At 43.1% G+C, this 15,382-nt stretch overlaps 1 protein-coding gene across 3 annotated transcripts in view; it reads left to right on the top strand.

The window, feature by feature from the left end:
- Positions 1-15,382, top strand: part of ARHGEF28 (Rho guanine nucleotide exchange factor 28) — a 259,431-nt gene that overhangs the window by 207,686 nt on the left and 36,363 nt on the right. For all 3 annotated transcript variants that reach the window (XM_006081332.3, XM_006081331.3, XM_006081333.3), the window contains 6 exons: positions 1,426-1,502; positions 5,281-5,459; positions 6,321-6,412; positions 8,287-8,469; positions 11,221-11,349; positions 14,602-14,702. In XM_006081332.3, the coding sequence (XP_006081394.1) occupies positions 1,426-1,502; positions 5,281-5,459; positions 6,321-6,412; positions 8,287-8,469; positions 11,221-11,349; positions 14,602-14,702 (761 nt within the window). The remainder of the gene's footprint in view (positions 1-1,425; positions 1,503-5,280; positions 5,460-6,320; positions 6,413-8,286; positions 8,470-11,220; positions 11,350-14,601; positions 14,703-15,382) is intronic.

Here is a 15,382-nt window from a genome sequence, read left to right as displayed (position 1 = left end):
TTTCACACGTGATATTCATGTAACAGAGGACAGATTTTCAAAAGATAAATCGTTCAGAAATGTAGGCACAAGCCCTGGGTCAGTGGGAAAATTCCTGTAGGATCGAGTTGTGAACACCCATAGGCAATGTGGCCAATGCTACGAACCTTTAGTTGGCAGTTTGCAGCTCTAAGCAAAAGCCCTTATGTATGTCTTATGATTGTCCAACTTTGTGATGTTTGAATCAAAGGAACTGAGAATTCTGCTAATTGTTGGCACAGAAATGTTAATCTGGCAAATGTGATTTCAAGTGGGGTGGTACACCTGCACATCCAGCTCAGGACTAGCAGGCCATGGCGGGGAAGGGTGAACTCTGAATGTCACGTTCGGTACTGAGTAACATACTGCAAAAATAGACACGTTTACATTGCTGTAGATGCTTCCTCAGTACGAACAGCATTAACGTGACTCCACTAATCTGGTCTGAGTCTAAAACAGTTTATTCATATTCTCAGGGGCTGATTCTGTAGCTAGCATCTTGCCTGATCTAGGCTTTTTCAACCCTGGCCACACGCTAGAATCGCCTCTGGAGCTTAAAAAATTTACTACTGCTTATCTCCTCCCAGAAATTCTGAGCTTATTGGTCTGGGGGTGAAGCTCAAATATAGGGTGTTTAAAAGCTTGCAGGTGAGTCTGCTGCGCAGCCTGGTTAAGAACCTCTGGTCTGCTCTCCTTGTTTTTAATGCTCTCAGGTAAACACCGAGAGGTTGTTAGTCCTATTGGAGGATTGTCAAGTTTCGCTGGTGGTTGCCACTAATGACCGGAATGGGATTTGTTGATCAGCAACTTGCCCTGTGTCACCTAAACATTAACCACAATTAGAACATTAACCAAACTAAAATAGTAAGCACTGTTTATAGAACCCGAGTGTCCAATCATTTGCTCTTGATCCATTTTGCAGAATCATTAGTTTGGTAGCTCTGTCAGAACTGTCAGTGGTATAGAGAAGATGGGTTCTTGTGAACAATTTGTAAGGGAAGTATAGGATTTAGATGGAACGAAATAGCAGATTTTGATATATAATTTGAGGCAGAAGCTGCCCTCTTAACATTTTTAATTTGCACTTCCTTTTTCCCATAAAGGAAAGAGCCTGCTCCATTCTATTAAAACTTTTTGTTTAATTGGATATTTTTCTTCCTTTGTAAAAGTTACAACATTAAATTTGCTGGAGATTTAGCAATACTTACAGTGACACACATAAACATGCATACCTAAACACAGCTTGTCTGTTAAGTTATCTATAAAATATTGTTGGCTATCATAATGCAGGCATTTTTATCAAAGTTTCATAATTAGACAAAGTCTTTTTATTTTTTTAAATATTTAATGTCGGCATTTGAACTGTGGTTTGCTTCATTGTTACTAACAAAGCTTTTTTCTTTGAAGATATCCTAGCGCTGCTTCTAACTGATGTGCTGCTCTTTTTACAAGAAAAAGACCAGAAATACATCTTTGCAGCTGTTGTAAGTATATGACCATGTGATGCATGTTTAATCCCACATCTCCTTGAAAAATTCCTGACATTCCTGGTGATGTTATATAGTCATGGGTGAGAATATGCCCCTGTTATATTCCCATTGTAATTAATGACTACAGTGTTTAGTAACAAACATCTAATTGGATTTAAGTAGCATGATGAGTGTTGAGTTATCACAGCTAGGATAGGTAGTTAGCTGGCTCAGCAGTTTAACCAATTATGAATATATATATATATATATATATATATATATATATACACACACACACACACACACACACACACATATATACATATATATATATATATTTAATCTTTATTGTTGAAATTATGACATAGGTTTCCCCCCATTAACCTCTTCAATTATGAAAAGATTACAGTAGTTTGGTACTGGCTGGTGAACAGGCACTGCCATAACTCCCTCCCCCCTGCCGTGACCCTCTGCCATCTGGTTCTCTAGGTCTTTCCTCCAAATACCCACCCCCTTGGCTTCCCAGAAACTCACATGTTAATGTTGGTCACTTCTGGTATCTTGCTGCCTGTCTTCTGTAACTGTTGCTAACCCCGTTCATAACTGTCATGACTTTCCTTCTGTCCAACAAGAGAACACCATCCTGGTATCTCCAGTTTAAAGATTCCTATTATTTCTACTATAATGGTTACTATGATGGAGGCTGTTCCTATAATAGTTATCTCTGTAGTATGCTATGTTAACCTCATTGCCAGCAGAGTAGATTAGCAGTAAAGCCAGAGTTTTATATCATTTCTTATGCAGCATCTTGTGGTCCAAAATGACTCACTTAGAGAAGGAAGATGTCATCAGTTAACTCCTTGTCAGCATCATGGAGCACCAGGCGCTGGTAGAGGAAAGAATCTGAGGTGCAGGACCAAGGTGGACAGCATGATGGTGTCTCTAAAACGCTAGTGATTATCATCCATTGACTGATAGGATGTTCAGGTATCATCAACAGATACCATCATTTCCACCTGTTTTTGGCAAATTCAGAGCTCATGCTGCTCAGAGTAAACAAGAAGCATGCCTGCCCAGTGAGGGGTCCTGCTGAGGAAGAGGCTGGGACAGTGCCTCACCTGCCCCTCGGGGCTTGTCAGGTTGGGGCAATCGGCTTCTGCACCGTTCAGCACATTGTCTCTGATCAGAGTGTGCAAGTTGTATAAAGTCCAGAGGTGCTCTCCCACAGCGACACCAGCAGAAAACCAGAGGCCTTAACCACGTCCCCAGTTTCCTGATCTGTTTGAATTATATATATTGCAAATGTCATGACCACCTACTGATGTGTCCAGCAACCCCTCTCGGCTGTTACCGGGTTCTCTGAAAGGAAGCAGAGTAAATGAGCGGGCCGTTTGACCTGTGGTTGGCGAGAAAACACATTTACATCCCTGCTTTATAGAAACGAGGGTTCCTCAAAACCAAAGACCGAAAGGAGAAGCAAATCCTGCCTCCTCGGTGGTACTATCGGCCAGACAACCTGATGGTGGATCAAAGAATTAGGCACAGCATATGGACAATGGTTTTGTTTCTAGAACAGCAGAGTGTATGGATTGAGAACTAGCTGTGATGTTTAGCTTATAGTATAACTTGAAGGATGGATTTGCCCCTCTTGTCTGACCTTTTGAAGAGTTATCTGTGCCACCCATAGACCACATTTACCATGCAACCCACCAAATGCCAGGTTGAAGGCAGCCACAACTCAGCTCTTCTGGGTAAAATGTGTTTGGCAATGGACAACAGTGAGATGGTGCGGATATCGTTTCCTGAAGATGTTAGCCTAACATGTAGCTGCCAGCTAAGCCCTTGCTGATGTCAGGAAGCAAAAGAGGAAGCATTATCCTTAAAGAGTCAAGTGCACCCTACTGTCAATCAGATGCTTTTTAGTTGCATCATATACATTTAGTTGGCACAGCCCATGTGTCATAAATATCTTATGGTTAATAGCTTGAGGGAATTGATGCATTGGCTAAGAGTATGCAAATATCTGTATTTCCTGGTTCTCACATGAGTATTTTGTAAAGTTATCTTCATGCTAATACCCACAGGTGAGATTCTCTGTCTCTTGTACTATTAGACAGACTTCTTTAGTAAATGCTTGCCACATGTTACAGAAGACATGATGAATTTGGAAATGGCCAGAAGATAAACAGCTGAAAAATAGCAAGAGGATGGAATAGCTCCCCTAAAAGATAATTGTTTTCAAAGAGGACTTAGCTGGAAATGGCAGTAGGACTCAAATATATAAAATGAATAGGAAAAAAGCAGATGTGTTCACTAAATCCCGAATGCTGAGTGTAGGAGGTTGTCTTGCCATGTAGATGTGCAAGGTCTTGTTATCACAGTGGAATCACAAATAGAATTGCTCACCCATAGACTCAGCCACCTTGTGGAATCACAGTGGATATATTGTAACCATGGGGCTACAGTGGCAGCTCCGGTTCCTCCTCTTCTGTGGCAGAGGCCTTCCATGCCTACAGGGATGTGTGTCTGCAGACCTCAGATGTGGTGGGGCTGTGGATGCTGGGAGAGCAAAGCCAGCACTAGAGTCAGCAGTGAGGCAATGAGCAGCATGTTCTGGTAAAGGCGTCGCTCAGTCCACGAGGGAGAAGCAAAACCACATATTGCGACCTACACTATAAACAGGGGTGGAAGCCACAAACCAAGTAAGAGTCTTCATATTTACCCCCAAAACTTCAGCAGCATTCCTTTGGCTATTCTTCCAGCTACGGCTGCCTCGCTACATTACTATATTCAGTGTCTCATTCATCTCCAAATTCCTGAGACTTAGAGGGAACAGTGGTCACAGGAAATGTTGGGAGAAGAGGTGACTTCATCATGGATTGGATGCCAAGTTGTAGACTTTCTTCCTATTCCCCTCCGATAGAATGAAGCTAAATCTCGTTCTAGACATTTAGTGAGTGCCTGCTCATGCAAAGCACTGTGTGAGACATGAGGATGCATTAGACCTATTCCTGCCCACCAGAGGGTCCCCTGGTTGGTGGAAATAAGAGAAATTTGCAGGTAGAACTGTGGAAGTTGTGTTGCTGCTCCTATGATAGCAGGAGACACTGGTTATGCCAGGGGGTCTAAAGCCTGGCTACCTCATTCTTGCCTGTCATGTTTACATTCCACTCCTTGGTACCTGGGATTCTGTATCTGTCCCCTTATTGAAACAGTGTTGTTGTTAACTGCCAAATCCAAGGGACTCTTTAGGTCTTCTATCTCTCTCAATCTCTTCATAATATTTGATATAATATTTCCTATCCCATGCCTTTCTAGAAAAATTCATCCACCCCTGACTATGGCATTTTGATGTTTTTTCTTAGTGCTCTGATGGTCCTCTCTTTTTAAAAGTGGTCCTTTTATTTTATTTTATTTTTTGTTGCAAGGTAATTTTATTTACTTGCAGCAATTAAAGGAGTTGGGATTTATATCCGAAGCTCTGCCTCTCCACAGGGAGGCTTAGCGATGGCTTATGCACACTCTTTGGTCAATGACGTGTTAGTTTCTTTAAAAGTTGTCCTTTTAAACCACCAATTCTTGAGGACAAACACTTCCCTGTATCTTTTCTTCCCACCCTGTCTTCACCATAACTGTTCCATGGAGCTCTTGCCAACTTCCTCAGCTCTTGGGAAAAGAGTGAAGTGATATTAAGACTTACCTAACACGGTTGCTTTCCTTCGCTAACGTGCTCTGCGAGACCTCACTTTGGATGGGATGCTGTTTCATCTGCACGTCCTCCTATTTTGCGCAGGATCAGAAGCCATCCGTTATTTCCCTTCAGAAGCTTATCGCCCGAGAAGTTGCTAATGAGGAGAGAGGAATGTTTCTGATCAGTGCTTCTTCTGCTGGCCCTGAGATGTATGAGATTCACACCAACTCCAAGGAGGAGCGAAATAACTGGATGAGACGGATCCAGCAGGCAGTCGAGAGGTAACGTTTCCTTCTGTCCATCAGCTAGGAAGTGGGCTGGTTAAAGGGGAGCATGCTCTAACTGTGTCTCCCTTGCATGAAAACTTTGCCTCAGCCTGAGCGGTCTGCTCCCCTGCACCTGCCTGTGATAGGTCCTCATCTGCAGCTCTGTCCTCTGAGCCTCCCTGCATGCAGCCCCATCCTCCCCTCTGCCTGCGGCAACCCTACCCATCTTGGTGCAGCTCATGTCCATCTCCTTCGCGAACACCTCTTTGCTTCCATTGGCTCTTTCTTACCTGAAATTCTTTAACATGCTCTCTGAAGCATTTATTTGGTGCTTGTCATAAACTGCCTTGTAGCTATAATCACTTTCTATGTATATATGTTATTTATTAGATTGGAAGCTCCTGGAGGGCAGGGACCATGTCTTATGTTTCTCTGTGGACTGAATTCTGAAGAATCATTCAATAAACGTTTTTAGATTAGTGGATCTAAGTGCTCTAAGTCAATTTACTCCTCCTTATTGTGCACAAGCAGTTTTTATAAATGAGGGTGGGAGAGTGGGGGTGATCATTTTTAATGGTAATTTGATTCATTAGATCTTGAATGATGTTACATAAAATTCCTTCATTGCCACTGTACCCCACCCAACCTGGCGCCCTACTCCCATTCCCTATGCTGCTGGCTTTGAGGGCTGTTACATTACGCAAGGTCCTTTATATGTTCAAGAAAACCAAATCTCTTGGCCAGGGGGCATGTCGAATTCTCTTTATGTTGACTTTTTCTTTGAATGATTCTATTGCCTCTCCCGTGTCTTTCTAATGACCCTAAAGGTACTTGGACTTGGTTTGAGTTGTCTCTCTTGACTGTTGTCTTTTAAAGTTGCCCAGAAGAAGAAGGGGGGAGGACAAGTGAGTCTGATGAAGAGAGGCGGAAAGCTGAAGCAAGAGTGGCCAAAATTCAGCAATGTCAAGGTACAGTGCTGGCACCTACGGTTCCCTGGTTGTGTGTGTCCGTGGACGGTGAGAAAGCCCAGGGGTCATGAATGGGAAGCTATGACTGACTGATTAATCTAATTCTGTGCATGCAAGGCCCACTCTAACTACTCTCAAACAAACAAACAAAAAAACTGGCACTGGGAGTGCTTAAATAAGGTGTATCTCTCCCCACTTCCTCCTTTGTGATGAAGAACACATTTTTAAAAGCTGTGGTACATATATACAATGGAATATAACTTGGCCATGAAAAATAATGAAATCGTACCATTTACAACAGCATAGCTGTACCAGAGGGGCATTATACTAAGTGAAATAAGTCAGAAAAAGGCAAATACCATATGCTTTCACTTATATGTGTGATCTAAAGAAAAATATAAATGAACAAGCAAAACGGAAACAGATTTATAGATACAGAGAACATTTTGATGGCTGTCAGAGGGGAGGAAGGTGGGGGATTGGGTGAAAAAGGTGAAGAGATTATAAAGTACAGATTGGTAGTTATAGAATAGTCACCAGGATGTAAAGTACAACATAGGGAATGTAGTGAATAATGTTGTAATAACTCTGTATGGTGCCAGGTGGGTACTGGAAATATCAGGGAAACACTTTGTAAAGTATATGATTGTCTAACCCCGTGGTCGGCAAACTGCAGCTCGTGAGCCACATGCGGCTCTTTGGCCCCTTGAGTGTGGCTCCTCCTAAGCCTTAGGAGTACCCTAATTAAGTTAATAACAATGTACCTACCTATATAGTTTAAGTTTAAAAAATTTGGCTCTCAAAAGAAATTTCAATCGTTGTACTGTTGATATTTGGCTCTGTTGACTAATGAGTTTGCTGACCACTGGCTAACCACTATGCTGTACACATGAAACTAATACAAAATAATATTGAATGTAAAAAATAATAAATTTTTAAAATTTTTGCACATGACACTTATGAAACAGTAACTGTGAGTGGTGTGGCACCGGTGGTTCTGAGAACTGCTGTCCAGTGGTTTAGTTTTAAGGCCCAGCACTGTCAGGTCACAGTTGTATGACTGTGATTAAGGAACACAAGAGCTCTGTGAAATTTCAAGTCCGTGAAGTTCGGAAATTAAGTCAACTCAGTGATTCTCATCTCTGGCTGGATCCTAGAATCACTGCGGGTAGGTTGTTCACAGTCCTGGCGCCTGGGCCCCACCCTCAACCAGTTCAGGGGGAATCTGTCGGAGGAGGGGTGCAGACATTAGTATTTTAAACTCTCCCAGGTGATTCTGAGGCAGAGAGATGGAGAACCCCTGGATTAGATGCTGGTTTGGTCCCTTTAAGCTCGAAGAATCCTGTGACATGTTGAGATCAGAGGAAAATGATGCATGCAGAGTTGGTCAAAGAAATTGGAGGTTTAGGAATAGAAACATGAGCCGCTGTGTTTGGTTTTGACCAAGGCTGGCTGGAGCCTGGGCAGTGTCAGCCTTTGCATTGCTTTCCCTTGTGGGTTTCACTCATTATGGATGAGCCGCCTCAGTGTCATTCCCCAGCTTAATGTTTCGTCGTAATAGAAAACAGCCCCAGCAAAGAATAGTTTTGCAAGCTTTTCTGGAATTGGGGGACTGGGAAAGGAAATGGACATTTATTGAGTACCCCGTTTGTAGGAAATGCATTGGAAGCTCAGAGAAGTAGGTCATTTGCTGGAGGCCGCAGTCACTGAATGGAACAGTTAGGGTTTGAACTTGGATCTGGCCCACCCAACAAGCTTATCTTACCTGTTAGGCCACACCGCTAGCTAATCCGCAACTTCTTTGTCTTGTCACGTGGATTCTCAGAGCTGTTAAGTTCCTGTGATAACCTTCTCCGGTAAATGCTGTTTCATAGAACTACTCTGTAATCAAGACCAGCAAATCTGTACATATTTGGAGGAGAAGCTGCATATCTACGCTGAGTTGGGAGAACTGAGTGGATTCGAGGATGTCCACCTGGAGCCCCACCTCCTCATCAAACCCGACCCCGGCGAGCCTCCCCAGGCGGCCTCCTTGCTGGCAGCGGCACTGAAAGAAGGTAAGTTGCTTCCGAAAGGATGTGGTTTGACCACTTCAGAAAACGTGTACTGAGTACCTACCATCGGCCATGTGCTGTGGTCTTGGTGCTGAGGATGTAGCACAATAAGACAAAGTCCTGACTCTCCTGAAACAGCGAAATGTAAGGAAATAAATACGTCAGGTTATGTCAAGTGCTCTGGAGAATAATGAGCAGGATGTGGGGGTTAGGGAGTAATGGGGTTGGGGAGGTTTTATTTTGGAGAAGGCGGACAGTGGAGGCCTCCTTTGATATAGTGCTATATGAGCAGACACAGGGAATTGAGAAACCCAAACAGAATCTGGGAAAAGAATGTTCCAGACATAGGAACAGCAGGTGCAAAGGCCCTGAGGCAGGTGAGTGCCAGATTTGTCTGGGGAACAGCACAGAGGACAGTGCAGGTACAGTGATGTGAGTGCTGGGAAGTGGCAGGAGATGAGTCAGCGTTAACTAGGACCAGGTTACCTGGATGGAGGTAAGGACTTTGAATTTCACCCTAAGTGTGAGGGAAGCATTGCAGAGTTTTGAGTTGAAGAGTGATTTCCTTTGTGTTTTAAAATAAACCCTCTGACTGCCGAGTGGAGAACGACAGTGTCTAGGGTGTAAACGTGGGGGTTGGTGGCTGAGGCAGGGTGGACGACAAGGCCATGGAACGCCAGGGTATTGGAAGTTCTGTGTTCATGGAATTGGACTCACTGAGAGTTTTGATAGGAGTAGATTGTGGGGAGGCGGTCAATTGCACCAGGTGCTTAAATTGTTCAAGGCGTCTGTTGGTGACTGGGAACAAGGAGCAGTAGTGAGTGGTGAAAGGGAAATTTTAAGGTAAAAAGGGACTTAAGGGGAGAAATGGGGCTGGAAGTGACAATAGGGACGAAGAGCTTGGGAGATAAAACAGCCACCACCTGAGAGAGGGCTATTGTGCAGAACCAGGGCTGGTAAGTACAGGCCACAGACGGAATGCGTCCCACCGCCTGTCTTTGTAAATAGAGTTTAGTTGGGACACAGCCACACCCACTGTGCACATAACATCGACAGCTGCTTTCTTGCTGCCATGGCAAGGACGAATAGTTGCAACAGAGATGGTATGGGCCACGAAGACTAAAATATTTACAATCTGGTTCTTTGCAGAGAATGTTTGCCAAGCTCTGCCTTAGCATCTCAACATTAGCTGGAGGAGAACTTAGGGATCATGGAATCTAAGACCGGTTGAGGGCACAGGTCTTCAGAACGGCACAGAGGTGGTCTGACATGAGGTCTGCCGATGGACTTACGCATTCATTCATCAAATGTGTATTGAGCATCTACAGTGTGCACTGTGGTTGGTGCTCAGGAAACAGTGATGCTTTCATCAAAACTCCGAGTGATTATATTCCCCCTGCTGTACTTACATCCCCGTGACCGTTTTTATAACTGGCGATTTGTAATTCCTAATTCCTTCCCCCTTTTCACCCAGCTCCCCAACCCCCCTCCTATCTGGCGGTCATCAAAATGTTCTCTGTATCTATGAGTGTGTATCATTTTGTAATGCTCTAACACCTGGGTGATAGAACTTAGCATTGAACACGTGCTACCTTGTAGAGCAGTTAGTTATCTGTCTCTCTCTTCTCCAATCTGCAAACTCCCCTTACTAGTTATCAGATGCCCAGTAGCCCACAGAACAGAGAAGGTCATCAATTTGATAAATTAAATCATTGGACACACTGTTTTGGAAATATTTATAGGGTCCTCAAAGTAATACTGTTCCACATGCTAGTTGAAAACCTTTTATTGTAAATAGAAAAACTTCACTTAAAAATTTAGGTGCTTGTTTAAAGTGCAAATCCCCCTTTTCCCTCCCTGAGAATGTGATCCAGTAGGTCTACCATGAGGAATGGGAATCTTTTTAAAGGCATGTTTGGAGAAATACTCTTTAAAAAAAATGAAAAATGATTTGAGGGAGAGAGAGGAAGGGAGGAAGGGGGAGGGAGGGAGGGAGGGAGGGAGAGAGAGAGAGAGAGAGAGAGAGAGAGAGAGAGAGAGAGAGAGGAGCATGGATGTGAGAGAGAACATTGAACCTGTAACGTGGGTATGTGTTCTAACCAGGAATTGGACTGGCAAACCTTTGGTGCACAGGATGACACTCAACCAACAAGCCACACCAGCCAGGGCTGGAGAAATACTCTTTTTGAAGAATAACTAACATTTCAGAGTAGAAAGTCTTAAAATCCTAATGCCCAATATCATATTTAAATTAATTAAATTTTTTCAGCACAGTCATTTACCGAAAGTGATATATTTTTATACAAGTTTGTTTTTTTATTGAATACTCTATCATAAAATGATGCTTAAAGCATTGCTTTAGATTGCAGGTGGGCAAACTTTTTCTGTGAAGGGCTCGATAGTAAATAGTTTAGGCTTTTCAGGCTACATAAACTTTCTGGAACACATTATTCTGTGTCTGTGCATGTGTATGTATTTTGACTCTTTAAAAATGTAAAAACCATTTTTTTTTTTTTTGCTCCTGGGCCATATAAAAACAGACACAGGCCAAGTATAGTTTGCCAACTTCTGGTCTAAATGTTAAAATACACACACACAGGGCGGGTTTGTGGTTGTGAGTATGCAAAGCACAGAGTGTATTCTCACATTATTATTTATGAATTATTGTATTATCTTCCACATGAGCAACTATAAGTGTACCCGAGAGGTACATATACTTATTTTTAAACTTACTTTCGTTTTCCTGCTTCTTAGCTGAGAGCCTGCAGGTCGCAGTGAAGGCCTCCCAGCCGGGCGATGCCTGTCAGCCCCCCGAGGAGGGCTGTGCAGAAGCTGCCTTGCCCGATGTGCCCAGTTGTGACGCGCCAGGACCGCCTACTGCTTGTAAGTGAAACACGGGCCTTTGCTATGAGCCGACACACAATCCCGTGTGTGTAGTGGTTGCATAACATGAAGGCAACGACTGTATTCCTATTTGAAGGGGACATAATGCATTTCTTAAAATTAGAAAAAACCCTGAGAATAAATACACTCGCCTTGACGTGTAATAATGACTCTGTTGTTACAAGGATAAGGACTGAAGGAATAGTTAGCTGGTGCGTTGTATTGCTGTTGCCCAGGCAAGCTTTGTACCTCCCCTCAAACTTACTGATTTTTGATATAACTTATTGAATACACTTTTAAAAGATATTTTTCAACTTTTTTTTTTTTTTTTTAGAAAACAAGACCTTTAACTTAATTTCTGCATCAGTGGAGAAAACAGAACTGAGCAGAGTAGGAAAACACACACACACACACACACACACACACACACACGTATGTGGTGGCGGGGTTAAAAGCAGTGGATGGACCTAGAGAGTGTTATGCTCAGTGAATAAGCCAGTCAGAGAAGGACAAAGACCATATGATTTCACGTATATGTGGAATCTAATGAACAAAATAAACTAACAAACAAAACAGAAATAGACTCATAGATACAGAGAACAGACAGCTGTCAGAGGTGAGGGCGGGGGCGCTGGGTGAGAAAGGTGAAGGGATTAAACAAACAAACAAAAACTGTCATAGACACAGACAACAGCATGGTGATTACCAGAGGAAAAGGGGGGTGAGAGGAGGTAGAAGAGGGTGAAGGAGGGATAAATGGTGGTGGAAGGAGATTTGACTCGGGTGGTGAACACACAATACAGGTTATAGATGATGTATTATAGAATTGTATACCTGGAGCCTATATAGTTTTATTAACCAATGTCACGCCAATAAATCCAATTAGAAATATTTAAAAGAAAACTGAAAAAAACCCCACAAACATAGCAGAAGTGCCAAAAGATTTTTGATAAATGTTGTCATACACTTCAGGTTAGAATTTATTTATGAAAATACTGTTTCAATATTTTTTAAATACAGAAAAATAGAATGTAGAGAATTGATTTAGGTAATTTCTCTAAACCTAATTATACTGTTATATGTATAGTGGTAAGCTAAATATTTAATTTTCCAAAGGTTACTGATATAAGAGCATGCAAAGATATTTACAACTATAATTTTTATTATGTTCGGGTGATAAAAACCTTACTCCCACCAGGTCTTATATGTCTTTTAGTAGCTAGACATTGGAGGATTAAATTGTCTTAGAATTTCTTTACAAACAACCATTGGTTAAATAAGATGAATGGAAACGGTACAGTTTTAAAATTCTATACATTTTTTTACTAGCATCAGTAATTATTTTCCCCTCTTCAGTTCTGCTTTATCTAATCCTGGGTTTCTATTTTCAGAATGCGCACATATGTTTTTCATTTCGACACAGCCCAGATTCATCAGGGGAGTTGTACTGCCCTGGGTGATTTCCTCTTTAAAGAAGAACCTCATTATGCCATTAAGGAAGTTCTAGCTAAAAATACACGTAGGGATCTGCTGCTCTCAGACTCACCCTGGGACAGCTGGGAGGGGCCGTGCCGGCTGCACAGCTGCTCAGAGCACAGGGCCACGCCTTCCCTCCCCGCAGAGCAGGCAGCGAGCGTTCTCCCCTTCGTATCCACATCTCCCAGGACATCTGCCACAACCACCAAGAGGCTGGTTCTGATATCAGGCTTCCTGTAGAGGAGGGGCAGGGCACGTGGGCGGGGTCCTGTACCCCAAAGACCTCTTCAGCTCCAGGCTGGACTGGAACGTGGTGCTGCAAGAGTTTGATTCTCTTTGTAACGTTGATGAGGACAAATACCATCCCTGCATGAGGGTCTAGACCTGAAGGCTCAGCCCTGGGTTTGACTCTGAGGACTGTGTCCTTCTAAGTCAGGCCCAGGTCCGCCTGAGGTTATAGGCCAAGCAAGGCCCTCTGTTTCAGGCCTCAGTATAGCTACTCAGGTGGGGGAGGCAGTCTGCTCCCTGTAAAGTTCTGCAGACCCTCTCATCCCCTCTGAGCTGACAGCTGGAACAGAGGGACCTGGTCTAGCTTCCCTTCTCCTGCCTTCATGTGACCACCATCAGCTGCCTTCCCCATCGGGGGGTCCTTGTTCCTATGAAGGGAAGAGAGAGAATGGCCAATTCTTTTGTTTATGCTCTCGGCATCTCACTAAGAGTTAAGAACAGTACCCAATAGTGGAACCACATTTTAGTGACAGAAAAGTCTTTATAAAATGTCCCTTCACTGTATACATGAACAAGTGTTAACTGGCTTGGGCGAAATGAACTTACTTTTTAGCTGCTATAATTTGAAGTCATTTCTGCTTAAACAAAAACTTCTTTGTATTAGAGGACTCTCATTTAAACAAGGAGAAAACAGTATTTCCTTTATCAGAAATGAAGTTTCAAGATGGCACTGAGGAAAAAATATGTAAACAGAGTCACAACGTATCTGTTTCATCAGGGTCCTGATTGGGCCTGGGTCCAGTGAAATTCTACATGTGAAAGGGCTTTAGAAGGTTTTGTTTAATCAGTATAAGGTGAGCCTAAGTCCCACCAACAGAGATTTAATGAATGGAGTGACATCTGTGGGTGGTACGTAAAAAATATTTCTGGAGTAGAAATATTTGTTTTTATAGGTTAAATATACAGTAGTAACAGTATTATAAATTTAGAGCATAAACAAGAGTTGTGAGAAAAAAAATCCACTTGGAAATTGTTTTTTAAAACCAGTTCCCCTCCTGCTGTGGGGCGAGTCCCTCCCGCTAAGCCTTGTGTATGGCCTGCTGCTCTCGTGCAGCCACCATGGAGCCTGGCGCAGACCCGTGTCCCTGGCTCTGGGCCTGCCAGCCTTGCTCTGCCCCACGATGCCTGTTTTCAACTTCACCCTCCCCAGGCGGCTTTTTCCTATTCAGTGAAAGTGAGATGGAGAGTCTACCTTCTCGGTGTCACCACCATCGCACGAACACCTCTCTGCAAGAAAAGAAGAAAAACATAACAATGGATGATAACTGATGCCCTTTGTCAGTTTGGTACCCGTTAGCCTGTAAGCTCCCTGAGGGCAGGGTCTCTGCATTGCTCTGCGCTATTTTAGCTATTCTAGCACCTCAATACATGTGATCTCATGGTGTCTGTTAATTGGAAATATGTGTCAGCTGTGTACAAAAGAGCCGGGTCCGCTGGCTGATGTGTGACGATGTCCTTTTTGTTTCTGTCTCAACGGCACGCTTCCAGCACTAGTCACAGAAGGGACAGGAGGAAGAGGCTGTTGGGATGTGGATCCCGGGACCCAGGGTGTGGGAGCCGACTTGGCGGTCTCTGATGCAGGGGAGAAGGTATTGTGAACTGATTTGTTAGTAAATTGTACCAGTTACTTTGTGTAATAAAATAACCTCAGGTCCTGGTCTGTCCATGGCCCCGAGTGGTACGAACATGTTTTCCTGAATTGTTCTCAAGTTCAATATTTATATTTAAACTTTCTAACTTATTTCTCCCTAAAATGTTCTTGCTCTTCCTATATCATGTAGGTGTAAACAAAGAAACACTTGAAAAGTTATTAAAAAGATTGAAAACTCCAGTGTTTACTTGTGTGTCTTCTGGTCTCACTCTCACTTTCCGCGCTGAAGCCTCTAGCTTTTCACCCACTACATTCAGCAGTTCTTGACCAAGGGATGTTCCCAGGCATCAGGGCCTTTATGCCACCAGGTGGCACTAAAGTGGCAGAAATAATTTTGATTTTGGAATATTTGCCCCCTCCCTCCCTCCCTCCCTCCCTTCCTTCCTTCCTTCAATGCCTTCGTTCATTTCAAACTTGCTGAAAATCTCCCATCAATTGAGTTGAACCGAAAGACATTTTCTTAATAAACCCTTTAACAAAAGAGGGGCAGGTTACCCCAAGCACGCCAATCTTGCAAAAAAAAAGAGTAAAAAATGCACGAAATCGAAGGGGATTAGATCCAGAAAGACAAAAACGTGTAAGAGTGAACAAGGAAAAACAGTGAACACAAGAGGAAAC

Source organism: Myotis lucifugus, unplaced genomic scaffold (genome assembly GCF_000147115.1).
Source record: "Myotis lucifugus unplaced genomic scaffold, Myoluc2.0 scaffold_0, whole genome shotgun sequence".
Taxonomy (NCBI): domain Eukaryota; kingdom Metazoa; phylum Chordata; class Mammalia; order Chiroptera; family Vespertilionidae; genus Myotis; species Myotis lucifugus.
This window is presented reverse-complemented; position numbering and strand designations above follow the sequence as displayed.